Below are 26,652 nucleotides of genomic sequence, written 5' to 3' on the forward strand. Positions count from 1 at the left end.
GAGCATGGCACTTCCTTCAGATATGCCACTTTACCAGGGTTTTCCAGCCAGGTAATAACAAACAAGGAAACACGATGGAGCCTAACACATCACTTGTGAGACAGATAAAACAACAGACTTCAAAGAAACCCACACTTGTAGCAGGCCACTGGGGGATCTGGCTCCAGATCACAGAGAAGAGTGATTCTGGGGAACCTGGAGAGAAACTGGCAGGAGAGGGTACCTCCCTGGGCAGTGTCCTGTCCCAGAGGAGGACCAACTAGTTTCCCATGTGCAGCAGAGCGAGCGCACCCTGCCTGGTCTCAGTCCCTCCTCACAGCAGGAGCCAAGGTCCCAAGCCTAACTTTACGGAGTATTCACCCTGGAACCGAGGACTCCAAACCTGGCAAAAACCACATGGACCTCAAAGTGGAAGACTGCCTGAAGAGCCCCCGCCAACATGCACCCCTGTCCAAACGCACTACCAGGGTTAGAAATGCTCACTTGTTTGAGACGCTAGGCATGAAAAAGACCAGGGCCTGCAAGCTACCCTTCCCCAGGTGGCATCATCCACCAGGTGGGGCTAAAGCCTGGACTCCAGGAAAGATGGCAGGCAGATCTATGCAAACTGCCCCCTGGTGTGACCTGTTCTGGCTACTCTCTGGCCAAAGGCCACAATGCCTCTCTGCCTTGGTTCCTCATCAGTGAGACCCTCATGCTTAGCAGCTGCTTTTCCCAACTGGACAATGAAAAGTGGGGTGGAAGAGTGTTTGGTCCTTGGTGAATTCTCACTGATGAGCAAGCATCCCTGGGCATGTCTGTCTGTGTGGACCGCAAATCCACATGGCACGCTCTGGTCATACACAGCAGGGTCCTGTGCATGGCAGCACTGGTATATGACAAGGAGAGCTCTGTCCTCCTCACCACACGTCCCTGCCCCAGGCAGCTTGGTGGGACCCCTCTCTCCACCTGTCTCCACACTATGAAGACTGCCTGGACAAGGGATGTTTCCTTGCCCATGTGCCAGAACTAGCAGTATGACCTCACTTCTCTCAGCCTCAGCTACCTCAGCTAAATGAGGATGAAGGTCCTGGGAGTGAGGCCATCTTATAAAAGCAAAATGTTTCTCAAACATTTCTAAAGGCCACCCTCTTCTGACCCGAGTGGACGCTGAAGTGCAGGGTGACTGGTGGCCAAGGTAGCTGCAGATTCTGGGTGACACCGGGCTCCTCCAGGCAGAGCTTAGACTCTCAGTCCAACACCTGGACACACACTTCTGCCTTCGGGAAAGCGGTCCGCCCACCCTCTCACCAGCTCTAATCTGTCTCTGCTAATCTGTGGCCCCTTGAAGGCAGGGAAGCCTGGTCTGCAAGCCCATGACCAAGTCAGGCCTAGAGCCTGGGGAGCAGCCGTGCCCCTTGACTGTCCCCAAAGGGCTCTGCTCCCCCAGTCACAGAGAGACTAAGCAGCCCCACATGGCCTGGGTCTGAGCAGCCGCCCTTCCTACTCCGTCCAGTCTCAGCCTGAGGCACCCTGTCACCACTGTCAACACTGCCAAACACAAGGCCTGCGTTCCTGCTCTCCAGACCCACCATTTGTCTCGAAGCTGCTGCCGTCGCTTGGAGCGAGTCACTTGCTTGTAGCTTGTGAGCTGTGTATAGGCAAATCTTTCATTTTTCTTTCATTATGCCGGCGTGTACTGTCACTTAATTTTTATGTATGCAATACTTCTTGACAAATATGATCTGTTGCCTGGTAATTCGTCTGACGCTCATTCTGTTCCGAGCTCTAATTACGGCTCCTATTCCTGACACAGAGGCAGCCGCTCTGCCACCGCTGGGTACCGCACCTGTCATCCCGACCATGGCACTGACTAATGCCCTTTCATGCCAGCCTCCCGTTAGCAAATACAGGCATAAGGAGGGGCCAGAAAGGGAAGGCAGAGAATGGACTTGCTTAAGCCCGGCTCCGGGTCAGCAGCTTTGGGTGATGAGGAGGTTGCCAGGACAATGTGGCTACTGCCCCAGCATCCCCACATAGTAGGTGCACATTAGTTGCAGAGGATGAATAATTCATAGCCACATACAGGGTGAGAAGGGCCTCTACAACCTTCCTGTGTCATGGTGTGATAGCAATTAGTTCTATTTCTTGCCCAACCAGACTTGTGTGCACTTAGCTGTGTACAAAGCTGCTGGTAGAAGGGTGCTTTCCTCTAGAACTTGGAGACTTCTGGCCATGGGCTGTGTGTGGGTCTGCACTGCCAACCTCCAGGGCCTTGGCTCCCAGAGCTGGTCCAGCAAGCTCAGACTGGTGGAGCACCCTCGACCCATGTGCCTCCTGGATCTGGTGCACATGGCCTGGAGCAGGGATGGGGCCGGGAGAGCGCCTTGCACCCATCTTGCAGGGTCTGTGCAGGAGGCCTAGGGAGGTGCCCAGTTCTTCTCATTAATGGAATAAGTGCAGTGGTCCGAGCGGATAAATCACAGTGGGAGGAGCCAGGACTCTGCTGTCCCTAACAAGGCAATCCTAACCAGCTCTGACTAGCCACTGGCTGACAGGCCCAGGAGGCAGTGCCTTTGCTCTTTCCCTGAGTTCCAACCTTTTCGAAACTCTTAAGCCAAATGTTATCAGGGTAGAACACTTACTTGCTTAGCATGTGGGAGGCCCTGATTTCTGTCACCCCACACCACAAAGGAATGGCATCCTAACTCAGTAAACAGGCAGACTGGTACCTTCAGAAGGTGAGGCTTCCTTCCAGTCACGGAATCAGTAGCTGGGGATCCCTGATGGATGCCCCTGGCCCTGACCTTGTGGAAGAAGTAGACAATGAGCAGGTTAGACCAGTATTGTAGAGCAGGATAGACCAGTATTGTAGCCTTGGCTTTGAGGGACACCTTGAAATCACTCCAGCTCCCTGAACTCCAGTTTCTAGGCCCTGTGGTGCCTGAAGGCCAGTGGAGGTTAACACAGCACCCTCAGGTCCTTGGGTACGGCCCTTAACACAACCTTTCCTTGGGGCTAGGGAACAAGGGAGTCAAGGAAGAGTACTTCAGGTAACACTTCTGCAAGCCACTGGCTTATTTCTCACAAGTGCATGCCTGGAGTCTCAGCCATCATGACCTGAACGAATAGAGCACCCAGACCGCCACCAGAAGCTGCTGTTGGCACCCAGGTGTGGGGGACGGGAGACACACAGATTGGAGCTGCAGAGTGGAATGTAATGAGTAGAACCAGAGGGTTTTCTGGGGGTGGCCAGAGACCAGACACGTTGGCCTCTGTCCCTTCTGCCTCCCCTAGTTATGCCCAAGAGATGCTGGGAACTGACTGGGGAGAGACAATCAGGGAGATGCCTGCTTCTCATGAATTCCCGGCGAGAGCCTGCTGCCCCTGGGCTGACTGCACAGGACACCTGTCTGTCGCACTGGTTGTACGAGATCCTTGCGCTAATTAAAGGGAAGGGCTCCATTTTCACCACTCACGCCTCTTGCACACTCTGAAGCTAACACAGCCCTGCCTAACCGGAAGCTCATCTGAATGAGTCTTTCCCCCCTCTTCTTCTCTCAGCAAGCCTCACTCTCCTACCCTCATCAGGGGCATCTAGGCCTGTACCCATACCCAGCCACCCAAGCTCATGCATGGTTCCCCCAATTGGATAAGGGTCCTTCCTGGCCTTCCCAGTTGCTCTTCCTCCACACCTGGCGCCACACCCCAAGACTGACTTCACAGTCTAACAAGCAGGTCCACTTGGGGTACAGGCCACAGGGCCAATGGGGCACAGCAAGAGGACCACAAAGCAGGCAGATGCAGCCCGCTCTGTATGGCAGGGTCTGTTGGCCTTCCAGGAAGTACTCAAAGTGACCTAGGGATACAGGGAGACCCCCATGGTCCCTCTGGGCCTAGTTTCCTCTACTCTGGATCTATACCAAAGCAAGAGTGAGCTCTGGGGATTCAAAAAGCATCTTCCTCACACTACGCAAATGCTTCTGGCCAGGTCACCCAGGCCCACAGGGGCTGCAGGGGACACAGGCCCCTTACCTAGTGAGTGGGCTGCAGTGGTCTCCGAGCTGAAGAAGCGGCCCAGGCCGAGGTCACCAAGCTTCACAATGCCTGTAGCTGTGATGAACACGTTGGCAGGCTTGATGTCTGCAGGGCGAGGACATGGGGTTGGTGTGGGAAAATAGTCTTAGAAGGGACAGGAGGCCAGAGGCCCGGGAGGGACCACGAAGGACCTTTGGGTAATGGGTAGGCCCTCACTCAGGGCAAAACCAACTCCCACTAAAACATCAAAGCCCATAGGCAGGTCCCTCTCCCTGAGGCTTCCCTGCGGCCCTGCTAGCCACCCAGAGGAACCTCGGGACAGTTGCTCCCCAAGCCTCATTCTCTTCACCTATAACATGAGTCTGTCTATCTCCCCGCTTTCCAGGTTAGCCATGAGTGGGGAGCAGGGATCTCTATACCACTGTCTCCTTCTGTACGGCTGCCCCTGTGCTAGATGACTGTCACCTGCCGCAGACACTCTGTGACAGCCACCAAGCTCTGCACCCCAGAGACCAGGCAGCACCTCACACGCAGCCACAGGGGAAAATGGAGGCACCAGTTTGACTCCTTCCCAGCAGGCTTCACACCTCAGGGTGCTTCTCAGAAGCACTCACCGGTGTCCCACCTCACTTCCTGGTGTGGGACGGGGGGTGGGGGGTGTAGTTTGCTTAGCCAACTCCTATCAAAGCCCACAGGAAACTTCCTTCCTCTGGGCAAAGCTGGCTTCAGTACCAGAATCAGCCACATCTGGGACGAGTGGAGACCGAGTGCTGAGGTGGCCCTGTTCCCTGAAGCTTATGTGGCGACTACAGGAGTTAGGCGGGTCCCCTGCCCCCACAGGTGCTTCCTGACATGGAACAGAAGTGAAAGCAGCTGTTGGATATTCTGTGTGGGGAACACTAAATGGCCTAACTGATCCTCAGGGCGGCTCTCAGGGCACTTGGAGATCTCAGGGCTGGGGTCCCAGGCCCCGCGGGGCACACACCTCGGTGCATCACACGCCGGGAATGCATGTGCTCCACTGCGCTGCACAGCTGCACAAAGTACTTCCACACGGTCCTCTCAGGAATAAGTCGCTTCTGCTTCTTGAAGTACTGTAAGGAGACAGACAAGCCTGGGTGAGCATGCCTCTAGGAGGGGTGACAGTGCTGGGGGCACAAACAAGGTGTGGCAGAAGGCTGTGTCCACACCTCTGCCCAGAGGATCCCGGGGAAGAGACACTCACCCTCAGCCCTGACCTGGTGTGGGAGGAAGGCACCCAAACCATGCCTGAGAGGCAGTCATTGTTGCCCCCATGTCCTCAGAGCCAGCAAGTCCAGTGTCACGTGACTGCTAAAGGCAGAAAACCCTTGGAGAGACAGCTTATCTTTCTCAAGCAGCCCCTTGGTTGCAGTGGGCAGTAATCTGCCTCTTGCCTAGTGTCCTAGTTAGAATATCTACTGCTGTGATGAAACCCATGACCAAAGCAACTTTGTAAGAAAAGGGTTTATTTTATCTACTACTACCATACCACAGTCTATGATGGAAGGCAGTCAGGGCAGGATCCTGGAGGCAGGAGCTGATGCAGAGGCCACGGAGGGGTGCTGCTTACTGGCTTCCTCCCCTTGGCTTAGTCAGCTTACTTTCTTAGAGAACCCAAGACCAGCAGGTCAGGGGTGGCCCCACCCACAATGGGCTGGGCCCTCTTCCATCAGTCACTACGAAAATGCCCTACAGGCCTGCCCACAGCCGGATCCTATGGACATTTTCTCCTTTGAGGTTCCCTCCTCACATAGTACTTTAGCCTACATCAAGCTGTCATAAAACTAGCCAGGACCTAGAAAACCACACTCAATCCTCCAGGAAAAAAGAAAGAAAAAAGCCAAAGATACAACTCCCCCAGGCTGCACTGAAAGAGAACTGGAAACAGAAGGTTCTGGAAGAACAATGCAGGAACATGCCCTGAGGCACAGGGGCAGTATCAGATACGTGTGTGTTGGGGTGCGCAAGCTCCTGGGCACCAGGCCTGTGTACCCCAGTTACCCGGCCACCAAGTTGTGGTTCTAGTGGCAAGTGGCAGCACTGTGGCCTCCTGCCAAGCAAAGACTCTAGTGTAGGAGGCGGGAACTGCTAGATGCCTGCTCCTGGCGAGGGAACAGGAGTGGTAGGAAAGCCATGTCGCGCACAGGCCATGCTCAGCCATGCTGGGCCCTCAGGAAGAAGCATGCAGGTGCTGAGGGCTACAAGGGGAGGTCGGTTAGGTCTTAGTTCCGCATCACATCTAATGATGCTGGGAACCTGTTGTAGGGACCATGCCCAGAGAGACTAAAACAGCCAGCAGGTGCCGTATGCTGGGATCCAGAGCTGGGCACCTCCAGCTGCAAGGCCATGACAGCAGCCAGCTGCTGGCCTGAAAGCTGAACCCCTTGAGGCTGTCCTGAGGTCCTTCTAGGCGGAGCCAGAGGGCTAGCTGTCCTGGTCTCCCAGAAGACCTCTGCCCTGGGCCACCCCCAGGCCACTGCAGCAGGCTGGGTGGGCTGTTATTTACACCACAATGTTATTTGGTCCTCATTATAGTGTTTACGTGAAGATGTGTGCAGTCGAGAGTGGTGATTTTCTAAATGTCACATTCTATAAGTGCCAGCTGACATTTAGTAGGAAGGCACAGTCTCTGGTGGGTTTTAGACAGTGGCGGCTCTGGGCTTCACCAGCTCTGTAAGTAATACCAGCACCATGGTTGGCTGGCCTCTGAGGCTGCAAGCCCTCAGGACACAGGCCCCGCTGACCAGTGGGAACACTGTGGTGTGACCCAGGCTTGGGGTTGGCTGCAGGGTTCCCCTGGATACCTAGAGAAGTGGGAAGGACATGGCAACAGATCCTACCAGGCACCATGCAGTGTGGGTATGAGGAAACTCGGTGTGGGGCCTGCTAAGCCATCCCAAGTGTGTCCAGCTAGGGCACCGCCCCAATTCCCTTGCTGGCTAGAGTTGCCACAGTCCTAGTCCTGCCTGTGAGGAAGCCTGTGCAGTCAGCTATTGCCGGCAGGGAGGAAAGGCATCCACTAAGGAGCGAGGCTGGCAGGAAGAGCTTCCACACTACCCAAAGTCAGTTCTTTGTGGAGCCCAGGGCACACAGAAAGAGGCCAGCAGGCTAGCTGCCCAGTCCGTCTCCCTTAGTTTGAGGGAGTTGGTCTGGCCTACAGCCCTTTCCCAGAATCCTCTCCTTAAATGGTCACCAGGAAGAGGAGCAATGCCTAGCACCCCCAAACCTTGGTCAAATGCTGTCTGCCTCTATTTCACAGACTGAGAGGTCCCAGAAACCTGAGGTCCGTGGGCTGCAGCGGATGAGGGTAAAGAGGGCTCCAGTTCTCTGCTCCTGCTCCACCCCCCCACCCCTGCTTGCCACTCAGTCTTCCAAACACTTATCAAAGGCTTATCATATCTGCTCCCTCTGAGTCTGAGGAAGCTCCTGAGTCTGAAGCCTTGACCCCATGTCACCTCTCCTCCTGGTGCTCCTTGTTGTGCACCTCACCCTCTGGAGTGCTTATCCAGCTCCTCTCTCAGCTGCTCTGAGGTCAACTCATCTCCGGGATCACCTCCTCCAGGAAGCCCCCTGCCCTCCCTGATGCCACAGACCTACCCTGGCTCACTCTAGAGCCTACCTTCCTGCTGGAACTCAAGGCCTTGGGGGCACCACCAGCAGTGGTGGATCCCTGAGGTCTTGGTGGGGGCTGGCACATAGCAAGATGGTGGAGAGTCGCACATATCCATGGGATATGTGTAGGGAGACGGTAAGTGAAGGGGCATGAAACATGATGTATTGCGTCTGTTCCCACCAGAGATCCACGTGGAGATTAACACCCTGCAAATGCATTAATATGTCAACGGAAATATAAAAGCAGGTGATAACAGCGCAGTAATGCCTCTTCCCAACGACACCATATTCCTAGGGGCCAAATTTCTGAAGAGCAACTGACAAACAATTGCTTAGTCTCCTGTGCCTGCTGGGAAGACAGAGTCTATGTCGGCCCTTATCCAAACATGTAGGAGCTCAGTGTGGGGCTTGAGCATGGCTTGGCTTCCCTTAGGACAGACTAGGCTCAGGGAAGGCAGATGATGGGGACCAATGCCAGCAGGGACATGAGGACCTCAGGGGAGAAGTAAGGATCAGAGGCCATGGGTTAGGATTTTTCCCTTAAAAGCTGTGTTGCCTTTGGCCGAGCTTGCTGAGGAGAACACGGGCTCAGTGGCTTAGCCTGTCTTTGACTGATGATGACACCCTCTCAATGGAGCTGCCATGTCCCTGAAACCAAACCCAAAGTAGTCCTACTCCTGAGTCCTGGGAGGGAACAAGGTAGTTTATGGAATATCAGAGAACATGGCACTGAGCTATACAGGCTCACAGATGCTCAGAAGCCACAGACCAGGCATGGAATCCTCACTACGTGGGCGGTGGAGACAATGACCTCTGACTTACAGTCTGAGTTCCCACACAGTGTTCCCAGACAAGACAACCTCTCTGGGCCTCAGTTTCCCCTACTTTATAGATCGTGGCAGCTGGAGCCATAGGACAGACATGTCACTTCAAGACTGTACACTTTAAGAATCTGTGGTTCTGGCCAGTTCAGCTGGGGCTGAAACACTGGCTGTGATTATTAACAAGAGACTGAACCACAGATATGAAAGTCTCTGCTTTGCTGGACTAATCTATGCTAGTTGGCTGGAGCTGAGAACACAGCGCTGATTGAAGAGACTAGCATCACTGAGGTGAAACCTTCTGGGACGTGTGTCCAGAGGCGGCCAAGGTGGTACCCTGTGCTGGCAGCTGAGCTTGGTAGTTGGGGGAGGGCGTGCTGAAGAAACGCAGGGGACATAGAGCCCAGCAGAGGCTTGGCATCAGTGAAAGTGCAGCCCATTTGCAGCAGAGATCACAGCGTTGGAGATGCCAGTGCCATGGGATGATCACCAAAACAGCAGCAGCGGTGGAGCAGAGCCAGCAGGAGTCTAGAAGACAAGCAGTGTGTGCTGCCGAGGGCAGAGCTGCAGAACTGACCCAAGTCCTTTGGAAAAACCCCAAAGATCATGAGTGGATCCCAGACACTAGACACTGAGCTATTTATTCAGTTGAAGTTCAGTTTTACTTTACACACATTGTTACCGTGCCCCATTCTTCCCCCTAAAGTAAGGAAATATTTAACTTAATTATTTTTTATTTTACAGGACCCCACAGCTGAAAGATTGAACTTTTAAAGGGACTTGGAATTTTTAAAGAAACTGAATTTTAAAGTGTTTGAAAAGATGGTGGGACTTTTTAAGTTACATTGTGACATTAATATTAGTGTGTGATCTTGGGAAAGAACAAAGAAAAGGTTATGGCTCAAGAGTGAAGTGCCTGTGTGTCAAGTTGACAAGGGGTCAATTGTGCTGCCTAGTTTTATGGCAACTTGATACAATCTTTAGTCATCTAAGAGGAAGAAGCCTCATCTAAGAAATGCCCCCATAAGATCAGGCTGTAGGCAAGACTATAGGGCATTTTCTTTCTTTCTTTTAAGATTCATTTATTTGTGCATTTTATGTATATGAGTGCTGAATCTGATCCCATTATCATGTGGTTGCTGGGAATTGAATTCAGTACCTCTGGAAGAGCAGTCAAGTGCTCTTAACCACTGAGCCATCTCTCCAGCCCTTGGCATTTTCTTAATTACTGGTTGATGTGGGAGGGCCCAGCAATATAGATGGTGCCATCTCTAGCTGGTGGTCCTGGGTTCTGTAAGACAGCAGGCTGGGCAAGTCATGAGGAGAAAGCCAGTAAGCAACACCCTCCATGACCTCTGCATCAGCTCCTGCCTCCAGGTTCCTGCCCTGCTTGAGTTCTAGTCCTGACTTTCTTTGATGTGGAAGTGTAGGCCAAATAAACTCTTTCCTCCCCAAGTTGCTTTTGGTCAGGTGTTTCATCACAGTAAGAGTTAACTCTAAGACAGAAATTGGAGTCTGACCTTTGGAGGTGTTGACTATGTATCTGTTCCTGTTCCTTCTGTACAGAAAAGTGTCCCCATGTGCTCTAGGATGGAGCAGTGTGGGTGGTCCAAAGCGTCCTCTGTATACCATAGCTCTGACTCATCCTGTCTGGGCATCACTCTATCTGGCTTTGTGTGTCCCCCATTAAGCCTGACAGAAAGACAAGGGTAGCCTATGCAGGTGCTGAGATCAGAGACAGGCCAGGGTCATCACTGGGACATGGAGGAGTGCCATTCAGGTTGAGAGGACGTGTCCTGACCTTGATCATCTGGGAGAGGTCACCTGCGTCAGCCAATTCTAGCACAATGTTCAGCTCGTTGTCTTCGATGAAAGAGTCCAGATACTTGATGATGTTCGGATGGTTCAGTTGCTGCACCAGAAAAGGGAGGGGGTCACACGAGTGATGAGTGTCACAGCCCCAGTGTCTGCCCTGCACACGTTCCCTGACACCCCTCCAGGGCAGCATAAGGCCAGCCTCTGCCCAGACTGAGCTCATGGGTTCACAGAAACATTCCTTCTGATCTTTTGTTCTTTCTCAGTGTTTCAGCCATCCCTTGGAAACCTAAGAATCCTTCCTACCCTAAGCACACCTGACTACTGACTCACCCAGTGTGGGTTTCTGCTTCTGGTCTCCATGCTGAGGAAGTGAGTGGAGGCCAGGTAGGGGGTAAAAATTAGTTCTACCTCACAGATAGGACCCTGATAGTGACACTATACCTACATGGCTGCTGGGTCTAGGGAAGCAAGAGAGCACTCCCAACACTGCTACATGGCAGCTGATGGTGTAGGAGGTCCTTCTGTATTTGGGTTGCCTTCAATAAAGAAACTGGCCTGATAGGGCAAAACTTAGATAGGTGGAGAAGACAGAATTGAATTCTGGGAGGAAGAAAGCAGGGTCAGAGAGAGCAGCCATGGAGTTGCCAGAGTCAGACATGCTGAATCTTTCTTGGTAAGCCACGACCTCATGGTGACATGCAGATTATTAGAAATGGGTTGAATCAAGATGTGAGAGTTAGCCAATAAGAGGCTAGAACTAATGGGCCAGGCAGTAATTTAATTAATATAATTTCTGTGTGATTATTTCAGGTATAAGCTAACCAGGCAGCTGGAGGCCAGGTGGGACGAAACAAAGGACCCGCTCCTCTTTACTAGAGTTTGAATGGTGTAGGAGGTCCTTCTGTATTTGTGTTGCTTTCATTGGTTGAATAAAGAGACTGCCTTGGCCTTTTGATAGGGAAGAGCTTAGGCAGGCGTGGAAACGAGAACTGAATGCTGGGAGGAAGAAGGCAGTGTGGCAGACGCCATGAAGCTCCTGCCTGAGACTGCCGCTGGTTATGATCTTTCCCGGTAAGCCACGATCTTGTGGTGTTATCCAGATTGGTAAAAATGGGTTAAATTAAGATGTAAGAGTTGGCCAATAAGAAATTAGAGCTAGTGGGCTAGGCAGTAATTTAATTAATACAGTTTCTGTGTGGTTATTTTGGGGGTTAAGCTAGCTGGGCGGCGGGATGTGGCCAGTCCCTCCTACTACAGGCTGACACTGCTCATCTCTCGGCGGACAGTCAGGGTCTGATGGACAGCTTCCCTTCTAAAGGCCCAGCTAGCCTGGATCAGCAGGAAAGGGTGTTTTCTCAGGCCTAATGAGAATTATTGAGGTCAGGGTCTGAGTGGATATGGCTTATGCAAAGGCCTGTGGTAGCAGGGCTAACCAGAGGACAGAGTGGCTGATGAATGAGAGCAAGGCAGGGGGAACTAGGAGCCCAGGAGGCGGGCATGGGGGTAAGGTAGGGGCAGGGACCTGGATGCCCCGAGTGCTGAAAACACTGAACTGGTCAGACCCAATTACGGCCTTGGTTATTTACGTATGCATCAGACCGCTGTCAATGAAGTGATGAGATGCTGGTAGTATCTCCGTCCATGCCTTGCATTTTCACTTCCGTATGGTGGCTATGACAGACAGATGATTTCTGCCTTCTTTTGTGGCTAATCCCCTTGATATGTGGGGACACCTCTGTGTGCTCTAGTTATGACAAGTCCCTACAGTTTTCTCCTATAAACTTTTGATTACAGCCTTAGCTTGTGTTTTGTTTGTTCTTTGGGGAGCTCATTCTGTATGTCAGCTCAGACTGGCCTGGTATTCATTACGTGACCCAGGCTAGCCTAGTGTACACTATGTAGCCCAGGCTGGCCTTTAACTCCTGGCAGTTCTTAGACTCTTCTGTGTTGGAATTACAGGTGGATGACACCATACCCACCTTAGCTTTAACTTTCAAATCTGCACACAGACTACAGAAATGTTCCTCAATTTAGTCTTTCATTTTATTTTCAGACTGATCCATTTCACAACCGTGTGTGTGTGTGTGTGTGTGTGTGTGTGTGTGTTGTGAGGCAAGGGTTACAGCTTCCCCAGCATCTTGTTCAAACCCTCCGCTGTCTACTGAATTATTTTATGGTTGTTTTGAGAAGGTTTTAGGAGCTAACACAGCTTCCACTGCCACGGACACGTGACACGTGAGTGTGTGCCTGCCACGGCACCTGGGTCGCAGTCGGAGGATGACCTTGTTCAGTCAGTCTTCCTATCTCTACATGAGCTCTGGGGACTAACTCAGACGGTCTGCAAACCCAGTGCTTTATTCACTGAGCCTTTGATGGCCCCACCTTGTTTTTTGAGAAGGGATCTCTTGCTGATCGCTAGCTTGCGGAGTAGGCTGGGTTAGCTGGCCAGTGAACCCCAGAGGCCCTGCCGTCTACCCCTCCTCAGTGCTGGGGCTAGAAACCAAACAAACAAATATGGAGGCCAGGAATGGTGGTGCACACCTTTAATCTCAGCACTCCTGAGGCAAAGGTAGGTGAGTTCAAGGCTAGCCTGGTCTATACAGTGAGCTGTAGGACAGCCAGGGCTACGTAGAAAAACCCTGTCTCAAAAACAAACAAACAAACAAACAAACAAACAAACAAATGGGTTCTAGGGACTGAATTCCTGTCCTCATGCTTCCAAGTCACTCACTCTGCTGACCCCAGCCGTCTCCCCAGCCCCATGTCGTTTTTATTTATTTCATTTATTTACACAGTTCTCTCAATTCCATCCAGTCAGTATTCCTGCCATTTAGAAGGTGGGTGCACAGAGGCTCATTGAAGTTAAGTCACTTGTGACAGCACAGCTTGGAAAGGAAGATATCAGGACTATAACCCAAGGCTTTTCTCCTCTGTCTCCTACCTGGGACCCTAGTCTGGAAAGTTCCATATACAGCCTGGCAAAATCAACATGGAGACTGTAGAAAGGAAGCAGGCACAACTGCACACATATCTGACGCCCACACATAGGCCCAGTGTGTCTGACCCACACATAGGCCCAGGGTGTCTGACCTGCAGATAGGCCCAGCGTGTCTCACCCGCAGATAGGCCCAGCGTGTCTGATCTGTGGATAGGCCCAGGGTGTCTGACCCGCAGTAACCTGAAAAGCCGGCCCAACCAAGACTAGCCAGACCCAGGCAACTCACCTTTAGGAGACCAATTTCCTTGACACAGTCCTGCCTGGCTTTGGCATCCATCATCTCAAAGATCTAGGGCAAGAGGAAGCCAGAAACAGATTCAAGCCCCTGCTTACCCTGTTCCTTGCCCAGCACCCAGAAGACTCAGCAACAGCATGAATGAGACTGTGTTCCCAGGCTCACTCGGGGCCCATGATGCCTCCTACATGAAGAGTCACTGTATCTGACTCACAGAGCAGGCGCTGAGGGCCACAGCCTCTGCCCTTGCTGAGGTCACACCCTGGTAAGTGGTATGTCACCAGTGCTCCTTCTGCAGAGACCTGAAGCCTAAGCCTTGTAGGGACAGACAAAGGCAGCCATTGGCAGTGCCCCAGCACAGCAGCCAGCATGCAGAAGAAGTAAGATGGCCCAGAATGCCCTCGGAAAGGCAAGAGCAGACAGTTTCTCAGCTGCAGGAGCCTGACGCCCAGTGTCCCGGAGAGACTGTGAGATCAATGCTGAGGCTATGCAGCTTGTGTATTCCCATCCAGGGACTCTGCAGAACCAGCAGAATGAGGCAGGCTGTGGGGAGGATTCCAGGTACGTGCTATGTGCTTCCCAGCCTGACCTTGCTGCTGTGCCCCTCCCCCAACTCCCACCAGCTCATTGAGAAGGGTCACAGAGGGCAGGCTGGACTCTGAGAGCCAGGGCCTGATGGGCAGGGGCTATCTTGCTTTTCCCTAAGCTGCCTCTGGCCTGGGGAGTTAGTAGGTTTCTACTGTTTTCCTCATCTGAAAAATGGGACAATAATCCCAGCCCACAGGGCTCCTGTCAAAGTCCTGTGTCTGAACACATGACTGTACACAGCAGGTACCTAATGTGTACATACTTCTCTTTTCTTTTACGTTTTACCGAAGGCTAAACTCGAGTCCTCTAGGAGGCAGGGTCACAGTGAAGCCATTTGTACTTGTGGCCCTGAACTCACCTGTACCTTCTTCAGAGCCACTATCTTTCTGTCCAGCAGGCAGGTGGCCTTGTAAACCTCACTGAACTGTCCTCGGCCAATCTTCTTCTCAATCTGGAAGTCCGCCAGTGAGCAGCGAAAAGACTGGGTGTTGGGGTGCCTCTGAAAGAGACAGAGGCATGTGTGATCACTAGGCTGAAGCGGGAAGCCTGGGACTGGACGGCTGCGTCCTCTAGGATCCCAGTACCCCAATAGCACCCCTCTAAGCAAAGAAGGTTTGACTCATCACCCCCAGTAAGGAGCCTGGTAGGAAGAGTATATGACAAACGTCAGTTCTAGTCTCATCCAGGCTCACCAGCCCCTCCCGCCACAGGTCAGTCACCACTAACTGGGACAGGTTCCTCATCAGGAAGGGGAAGCAAGCTTCCGATGTACCGCTTACAACTAAGTGTTTGGACAACTGGCCCATCACAGTGGCACAAAGAAACCAGACTCTGTGGAGACTGCAGAGTCATCACTGAAAGCCATGATGGAACCTGGCCAAGAAGACTAGGGATGGCCTCCTGCCAGCCCACGCTACCCCTGCCTCTTCCCTCTGCAAGGTCAATGCTGAGCTGGCCTTGACTCTGGGATCTCGAGGCACCCATGGGGGGTGGTTTGGAGAGATCCCTGCCTGTAGACTTGAGCAAGAGGAAGATGGTTCTGTTGGGCAAACTCTTAAGGAACTGCCGATACCTTACTACTCACCAAGTGGCCACTTAAGAGGATAAGCTTCCCCCAGCACTATCCATGCCCAACATGGTGCAGCTGCCACCTCAATGTCAACTCCTGAGAGCCTAAGGACTGGCCAGGAAAGCAGATTCCTTGTTAGATCTTGGGCTGTGCTGCTGGGGGTCCTGGGGTAAGGCCTTCCCCTCTGGGGTCTCAGCATTCCCCTGGAACAGTGGCGGGTGGAGAAGGGTGAGCACCAAGGCTACTTGCTCTGTAAACATGGGCCTTCTTACTAGGATGGGTAGACAAACTGTTGGCTAAAGGCCCCAGTGATACTCTGCCCAATTTTGCCATGGCTCCAAAGTCTAATGGACATGAGGTGGTAGTTGTGGGGTAGCGGGTGACCACAGAGGTGATTACAGAGGCCAAAGTTCTAGTTCACATCTGTATAAGGATGACCCAGATGTGCAATGTATTTCCTGTTGCAACTCATTCATCCTAATTAGAGAAACGGCTTACTGTAGTGCAGCTTGGCGGTGCTGTGCACTGGGGCATGTTCAGTCCACTGGGGTGGGGCAGGGTGCTTCGGGGGCAGCCTCTGCTCAGGTGCGGGGCATCTCATGACACAGGGCACCTGCACATCAGAGTCCTGACCCTGATTAATTCTGGAGGGTGGGAGTGGAGACTTCTCCGGCTCCGGGCTAGGTCTGTGTTGCCCTACCTCACCAGGCCTGTTTCCTGATCCAGGGTACCAGGGTACCCTCGACATGGCCCAGCTTGCCGAGCGCCCAAGTGACCCTGAGCCTGTCATGCGTTCACTAGGGCTACACTGGGCTGCTGGCAGGGATGACACAACGGGAAGTGTCATTCCTGGCTCCTTAGAGCGGGGGTGACCCTCAGCTCTCTGTCAGAGGCAGAGGAGACGGCCAGCGTCCAGGGCTATGAGGAGGCAGGCTGTTGATCCTGCAGCAATCTGCCACACACTGCTTCCTAGCACAGTGACCCCAAGAAAGCCTGAGCTGCAGAGGAGGATGGTGTGGATCAGGAGGAGGAGGATGGAGGACTCCGAGAGCCTGACCAGAGACAGCAGGAGTCAAGGGGAAAGCAGGTCCATGACAACTGTCCCCAGCCTCAACTTTCCTAGAAATGTCACTAGTTTTCTGAGGCCCGGGCAGGACATACAGGGGACAATGGGAAAGGACTCCCCTAGGACACCACCCCAGAAAGCCCAGAGAAACCCAGGCTTTCTTTCCCAAGTCAGATTAAATTAGGCCACAACTACCCCTTCCCCTTTGCTAATTTGAGTTTAAAATGTTTGAACCACAATACGCTTTTGCCATTGAGAAACCCGTCTCCCTTTGCTCACTCCCTAAACAGGAGCATAAAATTACATGTTAGAAGGATAAAAATGCATTCGCCAAATTAATTTTCTGAAATCTCATTAAAAAATTTAGCCTGACTAAGTCAGACTTCTGACCTGAATTTTAATCATCTTTACACTGCATGGGCCTCTTCTCCCCCATACTGGTGACGCATCATTAATTTTAAGGCAACTGTTTCTATGATTTTAAAAAGCACACTTCATCAGCATGACATTTCCTGTAAATGAATTTCACCTTTAAAGACATCTGACACCATGTGGATAGGGAACTTATAGGGAAGTGGGTTTCTACGAAGCAAAATGCTTTAAATATGCATTGCACAAAAGGGCTCAACTTACAAAGATCCACACTGTCAGACATTGTGAGGCCAACCTCGCTCAGCAGAGTGGCCAATTTCAAACCACAGCCAATCTTCGCTCTTTCTACTCCAGAGCACTGGATACTTCTCCTCCGAGGCAGAAGGACTCAGTGATCACGCAACACGGTTAGCATGATTCGTCACTGCCATCATCCCAGCCTAGATCTACTACAGGCTTCATGCGCCATCAGCTCACAGAAGCATTAAGGAAATGCTTACAGCATAGAGACATTATGACAGGCACTAAACATCCAAACTGCAGCACGCCCTCCACAAGACGATCCTGCACCTTAGTGAGAGCTGCCAGCTGAGAGCACTGGCTGACGAAGGCTGGAAGGCGAAGGCCGGAGGTCCTTCTCCACCTTCAGCCCAGTACAGTTGGCCTTCCTTGTGGGCTCCATTCCGTCCCAATTTAACCTGAGTGCCTCAGGTCTCAGCCCTAAGGGATCATTACAAAACCTATAGCGGGCTCTTCCTTCGCTAGGGGCTCAAATGAAATGACCAAGCACCAGTTCTTTGCACTTGGCTGAGGAGGCAGGGGTGTGCATGTGGTGCCTATATATTCTCTCTGTCCTGTCCCTGACCCCTGGTCATCCACTGGACAGAACCAGCTACCCCATTCTCCACTTCTCCCCAAGCCCTATAGTGTTCTCCTTAATTTGTTTATAGAGCGGTCCCCAGTGGGTAATGTGTCCCAAGGGCCGGTACTCAGATAAAGGCCTGGAACAATCAGTTTCTAAATTCATGAGCAAAGCCAACACTCTTCAATTGTGTATGCATGTATGTGTGTGTGTTCTCTGTGTAACAGCTCTGGTTGTCCTGGAGCTCACTCTGTAGATCAAGCTGGCCTCGAACTCAAGAGATCCGCCTGCCCCTGCCTCCCGAGTGTTTCCATCATCACTCCTTTGGGAAGACTGGCATACAAATTTTGGTCTGTGAAACCCACACTCATGGACAGCTGCCCCCAAAGCCCTGCACAGTGTGCATGCCTCTCTAACAGAAGTGAACTGTCTGTCAGCAGGGGCTTCTCCCACAAGAAACCTTTCCCTTTTACACTCTACATCGTTCTTCAGGGGTTGCTCCTTCTTGACTCCATAGTCATCCACTAGAGTTCCAGTTAAAACCCAGCCTTCCTCCATGCAGGTGAACCTCACATGCCAACATTATGGTTCAGCAAGCAGATTTCCATGTGCTGCCGGCTCTCCTGGCTTCTGTAAAGCCACTGTTTGTGCCTGGAAGGTTAACAAAGCCATAGGTGGACTGTCAGGTGCTTCTGGCCTTTCTGCTTTGTGAGGGTAGATTTAACTGCGGGAGCTCCGACTTTGAAAACTAATTTTTCAATTATGAAAATAAAGTCCAAGAGAGGGTCCAAAACTACAGAAAAACCCTGTATCAAAAAACAAAAACAAAAAATAGAAAGTCTGCACGTGGAATTTCCTCAACACCACTGATATTTCCTTGACAACCATGGTGTTGGGAGTTGCTAGAGTCAAAGTGCATCATGTCATTTAGACGTCACAGGAGTCTCAGGATACAGCTGCCATCGTTGTCCCTACTGTACAAATGAGGAAACTCAGGATGAGAGGCTTTGGACCCAACCTCAGAGCAGGCAGAGCCTCATTCCAGGTTCTAAGGATGGCCTGCTAGGACACATGCCTCCTGCCATAAACGGACATGAGCTCACTGTCCATCCCAAATGTTTTAGTGTGCTGACATGGGAGGGGCTTGGCTGCCACGCTCCCCAGAAGGGGTGAAACACAGGCACTTGGTGAGAGGACAGAGATGTGCCTGGCCAGCCTCTATCCCTGTCCCAGCCTGGAGTTTGCACAGCAGACTCGGCCATGCACCCCAAGTGTTCAAGCCTGGCCAGGTGTAGGTGGGACTGGGGCATCCTTGCCTGACAGCCACTGCCCAGAGCAGGCTACACTGAGTGATTGCATCTAATTACACATAACTATGTCATCACCCACTCCAACATGTGCGACAAGCTGCCGAGGACACTGTCACTGCTGCCTCCTCGCCTTGCCTCGCCTCGCTTGAGAAATAATTACAGACCTCTCTCCTCTGCCAAATGAGCCTGTAATTAACCCTAATTGCTCAAAATGCAACTGGCTAATTCTGGGAGATTAATCAAGGGGGATTCGATTGTTAGTGAATGACTTAATGTGACAAATGGCTATATTACCTAAGCAGGCCCTGCTGCCCCAGCCATCAGCATCATGTCCTGGCCCAGCTCTGAAGCTGTGCTTCCCCAGATTCTACCTGGTAATGGATTATTGCATCCCGCCCAACAACGGACACAGAAGACAAATGGCACAGATGTCCTAGGATTGTCTACATGCCTGCACAGTCCATGGGCTCATGCGGTATGTTTGTGTGGTTCTGCAGTAGGACATAGCCCTATGCCACAGATCACAACACAGTAAGAATGTAAGCTCATACGACTTGAAAATCACTTGCCTCCCTGAGCAGGTGTCTGCAGTTTATAATTTGCACAATGGGTAGACCCATTAGTCCTCCATCAGGAGCTAGGGTGTCAGAAGCTGTGGCAAGTCTCCCATGATGCAGTAATATGGCTCTCTTGAATCTCCCACTGATTTAGGTCTCTTGGCCTTTGGGTAAAAAGCTGACCCTGCCCATAGGGTCCGAAAACATCTTGGTCCACCCAGGCACCACACTTGCTACTCTGCAGGCCACTGCCTGTCATGTGGTTTGCTTGGGCTCTGGAATCCTGGGGTTACTTCTGATTTGTATTTTTAGGTTTCTATCCCTGGAGGCTGTGTGCTCCCTAAGAGCTGACCTGGGTCTGCTTCACACCATCACATCCTAGGCAGTGCACTGCATACACAGGATGTATTATCTCACTGACTCGCTGGTACAGACCATGCTTCTGTATATGGGGCTATACTCATCTAGGAGGAAGGGAAGACCCCTGCAGGAATGAATTTTCCAAGTCCAGAGCCATGTGGGGGTGTGCACACAGGGGTGGGGGAACTCGTGTGTTGGGGGAATGCACATAGGTGTGTGTCAAGGGCTTGGAAAAGACTGAGAAGAACATTCTAGGTCAGAAAACAGAGTTGACAAAGAAACTGAGTGTGCCTGGCACTCAGCCACCTTTAGAACAGTACCAGGGGCACCTGGGTCCTCCAAAACATCTAAAGCCAGGATGAGGTGGGCACAGGGAGACCACCTCTAAACCACAAGACTGAAGACGGCCGAAGGCAATTCAGACCAAACCCAACAATGGCCCAGGAACAGAAGAACTTTCTGTTCACTCCTGAGTCCCTCCTCTTCTTGCACAGAGCTACAGACATGGAAACCAAGCATCTTTGAAGTAAGTACAGGCCTGAGGTTCCCCGAAAACATTCAAGGAGATGTTCTGTATGGGTTGGGTGAAGGACCCTCAGTGCGCTGGGAGACAAGAGAATGGGCTTACCTGTGGGTCTGGAGGGGGTGCAGGCCCCAGTGCATGGTAGAGATTGTTCAGACTCCCTCCATGGGGCATGTGGCTGGGCTGTCCTGCCATCCTGCATGCCAGCCTCACGAGGTCACAAGCTGCAACAGAAAATACAGGCCTGGTTACTTTCTACTCCTGGCCACTTTTTCCATTCTAGGTGGAAATAATAGATAATATTAAATAATTAAATAAATAATAGATGGGCAAGCAGAGGGCACAGATGTCACCTATTCACAAGTGGCCAGTCTGGGACTCAACTCCACAGGATACCTTTTCTCTCTAATGTACCACCTCAATTGCTAGGACTGTCCATTGGAAGGGGGAAACTGAGGTACTCTGCAGGCCAGCCAGGAGGCTATATTATTTCCTGTTGTTGTAATAAACCAAAGTGCATGACCAAAAGCAACCTAGGAAGAAAGTTTATTTGGGTTATGGTTCACATGGTTAGAGTCCATAATGGCAGGGACAACATGGCAGCCAGAGACAATATGGCAGCAGGCATGGCAGCCAGAGACAATACAGCAGCAGCTCAGGGAGCTGCGAGCTTTCACCCTTTATCAAAGCATGAAACAGAGAGGGTGAACTGGAAGTAGGGTGAGTCACATGATTTCAAAGCCCACCTCCAATAATGTATTTCTCCAGCAAGGATATACTGCCTAAACCTCTCCGATAGCGGTACCAACTGGGAACCAAGTGTCTAAATCCGAGCGTATGCGAGACTTCTCATTCAAACACCACGAGAGCCCAGTCCAACCCCACACCACCAGATATTGTAGCCTCATTTTTTCCCTGCATCCTTTCAGCAGGGGACAAGTCTATTCTGCTGTCTCCAATACCACCACATAAAGTCAAGTGGGCAGGAGAGAGAACAAAGCCAGACTCTGGCAGCACCTTCAGGAATGATCTAATGTCCCCATCCCTGCTAGACACAGCCACACTGGAGGGCCCAGGTTCTGTGTGACCCTATAACAGGGTAGCTCATGTCCAGGGCTGACCTGAAAATGCTCCCACTATGCACCCAGTCCTGAGTAAAAGGCCACTAAGTGTCTCCCCCATTATTACGTCCACCCCTGGTGCTGGAGACAGCTTCTGGCTTCCCATCACACAAGCCTCTCTGGGGTCAAGACCAAGGCTGACTTGCATGGAAGCTTTCTGGCTGGGGAAGTGACCGACACTCAGCCCCGTGATCCTTTTGCATGGGAACGTCTGTATGCACCCCCGCAGCATGTCTTTAACACCTTCCTTGTGCTGGGACTGGGCTCAGGGTCCCACGAGGCACACGCAGAGGCATCAATGTCAGTGCAGCTCAGGTAGTGAGAAAGCCCACCCAGTCTGAACTCCGGGAGTCCTGACCCAGGCACTGAGCAGCTGCATTAAAGTCCCCAGGGAGCCACAGGTCCCTATGAATCATGGATGACCTTTCTAACGCACATGAGCACAGGGGCTGGACAATTCTGTTTCATTCATGTCTGTGTAAGTCGCATTGCAGAACCCTAGTTGAGACAATGTTTGCATCAGCCCATTTTCTGTTACTACATCAGAATGCCCGAGTCTGGGAAACTTTTTTTTTTTTTTTTTTTTTAAAGATTTATTTATTTATTATGTATACAACAACATTCCTTCCATGTATGCTTGCATGCCAGAAGAGGGCACCAGATCTCATTATAGGTGGCTGTGAGCCACCATGTGGTTGCTGGGAATTGAACTCAGGACCTCTGGAAGAGCAGTCAGTGCTCTTAACCTCTGAGCCATCTCTCCAGCCCCTGGGAAACTTCATAAAGGAAAGTATTACTGGGCTCCAGTCTTGGAGAGCCAAGGGCTTGATGCCAGTGTCTGTTCAGCACTGGCAGAAACCTCTTGATAGCTGACATCACAGCGGCAGGGACTCCTGTGGACAGGGCAGATCACATGGCCAGACAGTCATTCATTCAGTATCAAACTTGAGTTTTTATAGCAATTTAATCTCTTGAGAAACAATCCTTCCTGGAGGCAGTGCCTCATGACCTAATGACCTCCCACTAAGCTCTCCCTTTTAAGGTCCCACAGTCTCTCAGCAGCAGCATGACAGGAACCAACACACTGCTATGGTTAGAACAAACATCCTCCAGATCTGGTTGGACTGTAAGGCACTCCCTGGCCTCTGAGTCTGTGACCAGCCACACCAGCCGGGAGTGCTTGTAATTTCTGGGTGCACCAAGGACACCTAGCCCACTGCAGTGTGAGCCCTGGCCTGAGCTGAGTCCCCAGGCACCCACATATGAAACACACACTGGAGACATGTAAAGAAGGAACGACATCATTGTCAACCTCTGTCTGCCCTCTGTCTGCACACACACAGATATGCATCCACACGCGCACTTTCATACTCTAGGAGCAATGAAGGTAAAGAATTGCCCAAAGACAAAGGACAGTGCTGTGAGCTCCCGCTCACTGATTTGCCCACACTAGTTGGCCAGCAAGGCCCAGGGATTCTGCTCTTGCTGTCTCCAGCGTGCGTTTCATATGTGGGTGCCTGGAACTGAGCTCAGGTTCTCACGTACACACAGCTAGGATTTTCCCGACCAAGCTGTCGTCCTCGCCCCTTACTGCTCTTGGGGTACTTTATATACTCTACAGCACATAAACTCAACAGAAGGTGAGGCCGCAAGGGACAGAGACAGACTGCAGAGACCCCTGACAGTCAGGGCCTCTGCCAAGACAGCCATTCCTGGCCAGCACATGCATGTGGACTCCTGTCTATGACATTAACCTTTGTTGTGGTTGTCCTCACATGTGGAGATACACACAAACAGCTCTGACAGAGGAGCTGTGGCATCATGGTGGGCCTCTCCCTTCCTGTACCCACCCTCAAAGGCCTTACAGCGATGCAGATGGGCCCAATTGCCCTCAGAATCTCCCATCCCATCTTCTCACCATCTGGCTGAGCATCCTGTTGCAGCACCTCCCCGCCCCCCCTTGACACGGTGGAGGAGCTGGGTACAGAAAGCCCCAGGATAAACAGATAAGCACGGGAAGCTTCCTCAGGCACTGCTGTTACTCGGGGGAAGCCTGTAACAACAAACTGGGTATGAGAGTGAGCCATGTAAAATGCGCATGAATTTGAAGATGAAACCAGTGGCTCCCGCAGGCTTAGCAGCTGGTGCGGGCAGCACCCTTCACATCCCTCAGGGTGACATGTTCACCGTCCTCTGCCCTTAGGGGTACCTCTGGGAAAAAGTTGGAGAACTGTCTTCAGGAAAGGTTCCATCTTTATCTCAGAAGGCTCCAGAATGGGCCCATAGGCTGCCCTGCCTGGCCATTCATGTATTTGTTCTCCTGCCTATGTGCCAGTCTGGACCATCTCTGAATTCCCCTCCCTCATCCTGCCTTGCTAGCTCAGCCCTCAGGTGTTTGGGGCCAGGGAGGGGTTGTGTCTGTACTCTCACTTACCAGCCGGGACCCTGGCAAATCTCACTGAGGTGTTCGGCAGTTGTTTGGGAAGGTCATGCCTCCTGGAAACAGCTGTGTGGACTCAAGGTGCCAGGACCATGACAAAGGGGCTCAAACCATCTCAGAAATAACAGATAATGATGACGACAGTTGCATGGGCCCTTAATATTCACTCCATCCCTGAAAACTTCAACACAATCCCACAAGATAGAGGCTGCAATCATCCTGTTGAATAAATGAGGAAACTGAGGCACAGGAGGTTGAAAGGCTTGCCTAGGTCATATGGATAAGCAGGGGGGCTAGGACTTGGACTTAGGTGGCATCCTTTTCCAGAAGCACTCTGTAGATGAGACCTGCCTTCACTCAAGAGCAACATGGTGGCAGTGCAGAAGTTTGGGGGTCGGTGACCCTAGGGCCGGTGTTCCAAAGGGCCTTTCCACCCTCCAGATCACAGCCAGCTGTCCACACTGTCTCTTGTAGCAAAGCCCGGCATTGGCGAAGGGCTGTCAGTCAGCGCAGCCCCATGCACAGCCCGGGAGCACAGCCAGGAGGGCAGCACCCAGAGGGACCTCCAGATGGAAGGGCCATGTCTCTCACTCCTCCTCAGGGCTTTTGGGAAACTCATTTTATAGGTAGGGAAACTGAGGCTCAAAGCCATTTGCCCACTAAGCTACAGATGAAAATTTGGGTTCAGACTTTAGTGGCTCTCCTTCCAAGGCTTTGGTTGTCCCTAGAGAGTCTCCAGTGGCAGTAATACCCCAGTGGAAAGCTGACCTCCTCACCTCACATTTCTACAAAAGCCTGCTTCTTTCAGAGTCAGGTGCAGGAAGGCATCTGGAGGGAGACAGAGAGTGCAGGGACATTTTGTGAGTAACACGGGGAGTCTCCTAGCCCTCTGACCCCAGGGATTCCAGAATTCCCCAGCCCCAGCCAAGCTGCAGAGCAATGAGGCAAGGACTGCCAAGCCCAAGCCAGGGGCCAAAAATGTGTGGAATGTGACTCAGAGCCACAGGCCTCGTGAACCATCTCAGACCACCTTTCGTCCCAAGTGGACAAGTGCCCACGCTCTGAGGCGCTGTGCCATGCATACGCCATTGGCCTCTCACTTGGCTCCTGGCTTTGGTGTGAAGAGCAACAAAAAGCCAGCACACATCTACCGGGCAGCCAGAGAAAAGCGTGGAACAGCCTGGAGCTCAGGAGGGGCGAGCCGGAGAGCTGGACGGCTCATTTTCCTACAACCAACCCCTCTAGGTTTGCACGCATGGGAAACGGTGAGCCATCAGATGGACTCTGGAGTATCTAGGTGGACTGCATATTTTAATGGACGTACACTAGAACCAGGGCTGGGTGCATGGAAGGTGCCAGAGGCTCTGGCTGCTGTAAGTATTATTTATGCTAACCCTCACTGAGTACTGGAGAGTAGCTGCCTCCACACATGGCAGTCATGGGGGCTATGGCTTGGTGCCCTAAGTCACAAAGATACCCATGTCCTCCTTCATGTGGCCACTCTACCTGTCCTTGGCCGAAGTCTTCGCTAACATGGCAGGAGCCCTGAGGAATCAGGGCAGGCTAGATTCTGTTTTAGACTGGACTGTTAAGTTCCAAGTGGCCTTTCTCCCAGGACTGCCACCTGGCCCTTGCCTCCCCAATAGCTGATGTCTTCATCTCGGGATAAGGCCAGCTATTCCCAGAGGCTCTCTGTGAGGATGACCCAAGACACCAGCAAGGCTGGGCTAAGTGCCCTGTCCAGAGCACATGAGCAGCCAGCTCCTGAGGATGGAAGCCTAGTCTGGTGCCCACTTCCTGGAGTCCATAACTAACTTGGAGAGGTCATAGGCTAGCACTGGCCAAGGTGCAGCCTAGACCTAGAGGCCGAAGGCCCAGTAAGGAGACACAGAAGGTGCCAGGTCCGAGTCACCTATGGGGGTCAAGGCCAGTATAGCTTTAGTCAACATCCATAGGTGATTTAGCATCTCCTAAGATGAGGTAGTACCACTGCTCCCACTGTGCAGATGATGAAACTGAGGCTCCAGAAAGGAGCATGCCTTGTCAGAGAATGACTACAAAGTGATGGTGGTAGCACACACCCATGATCCTGGCCCTCAGGAGGCAGAGACAGGTGGATCCCTGTGAGTTCAAGGCCAGCCTGGTCTACCAAGTAAGTTCCAGGACAGAGTACCAAAAAAAAAAAAAAAAAAAAAAAAAAAGCTACAGAGAAAGTCTGTCTCAACAAAACAGAAGGACCACGAAGTGGGGAGGGAACCACCTGACCAGCTTCTCAAAGACCACGAAGTAGAGAGGGCACCACCTGACCTGCTTCTCAAAGCAACGAGAAAGAAATCCAGCTGGTGAGTGCTGCCACATGGACCAGCTTGGTGGGGAATCGGATAGTATCATGGCGTGTAGTACGTCTGTTCCAGGTGATCGCTAGAATCCACACACAGAGGAGGAGACGAAAGTCAGAGGGGTTGAGTGACAGCTCAAGGTGACACAGAAGGTGACAGGCACAGGTGATACTCATTCTGCCTGGTCCATCCACACTGCCTTGGAAGAGGGCACAAATGCATGAACAGATCTGATCGAATGAATGAATCCAGCCCGGACATGCAGGTACAGCTAAGGTGCACTCCCCAGGCCAGTGTCCCTTCTTCACTGGTCTCGGGATAAGCAGATGTTATTCGTTTATTACTTGACAGGAAACAGTCAGAGCCAGAATTCTGGGAGCCTGTCAGCTGGAAAAGACACAGATTGTGTCTGGTCCTGTGTCTCTTCACCCTTCCCAAGCCCACCCCTTCGAAGGACACACACTGCTCAGATGCTGTAGCTCCACGGCCAGAGGACACCCGGCTTCTCTAAGTGCAGGCCACA

General features: G+C 52.0%; 1 protein-coding gene across 3 annotated transcripts in view; it reads right to left on the reverse strand.

Moving 5' to 3' along the window:
• The window catches only part of Nek6 (NIMA related kinase 6), a 74,173-nt gene that overhangs the window by 13,130 nt on the left and 34,391 nt on the right, over positions 1-26,652 (reverse strand). For all 3 annotated transcript variants that reach the window (XM_038336436.1, XM_038336434.1, XM_038336435.1), the window contains exons 2-7: positions 20,335-20,453; positions 14,469-14,609; positions 13,514-13,576; positions 10,273-10,383; positions 5,003-5,111; positions 4,015-4,122 (exon numbers count right to left, since the gene is read on the reverse strand). In XM_038336436.1, coding sequence (XP_038192364.1) covers positions 4,015-4,122; positions 5,003-5,111; positions 10,273-10,383; positions 13,514-13,576; positions 14,469-14,609; positions 20,335-20,424 — 622 coding nt within the window. In that variant the 5' untranslated portion in view covers positions 20,425-20,453. The remainder of the gene's footprint in view (positions 1-4,014; positions 4,123-5,002; positions 5,112-10,272; positions 10,384-13,513; positions 13,577-14,468; positions 14,610-20,334; positions 20,454-26,652) is intronic.

The sequence above is a fragment of the Arvicola amphibius genome, chromosome 7 (assembly GCF_903992535.2).
Source record: "Arvicola amphibius chromosome 7, mArvAmp1.2, whole genome shotgun sequence".
Lineage (NCBI taxonomy): Eukaryota > Metazoa > Chordata > Mammalia > Rodentia > Cricetidae > Arvicola > Arvicola amphibius.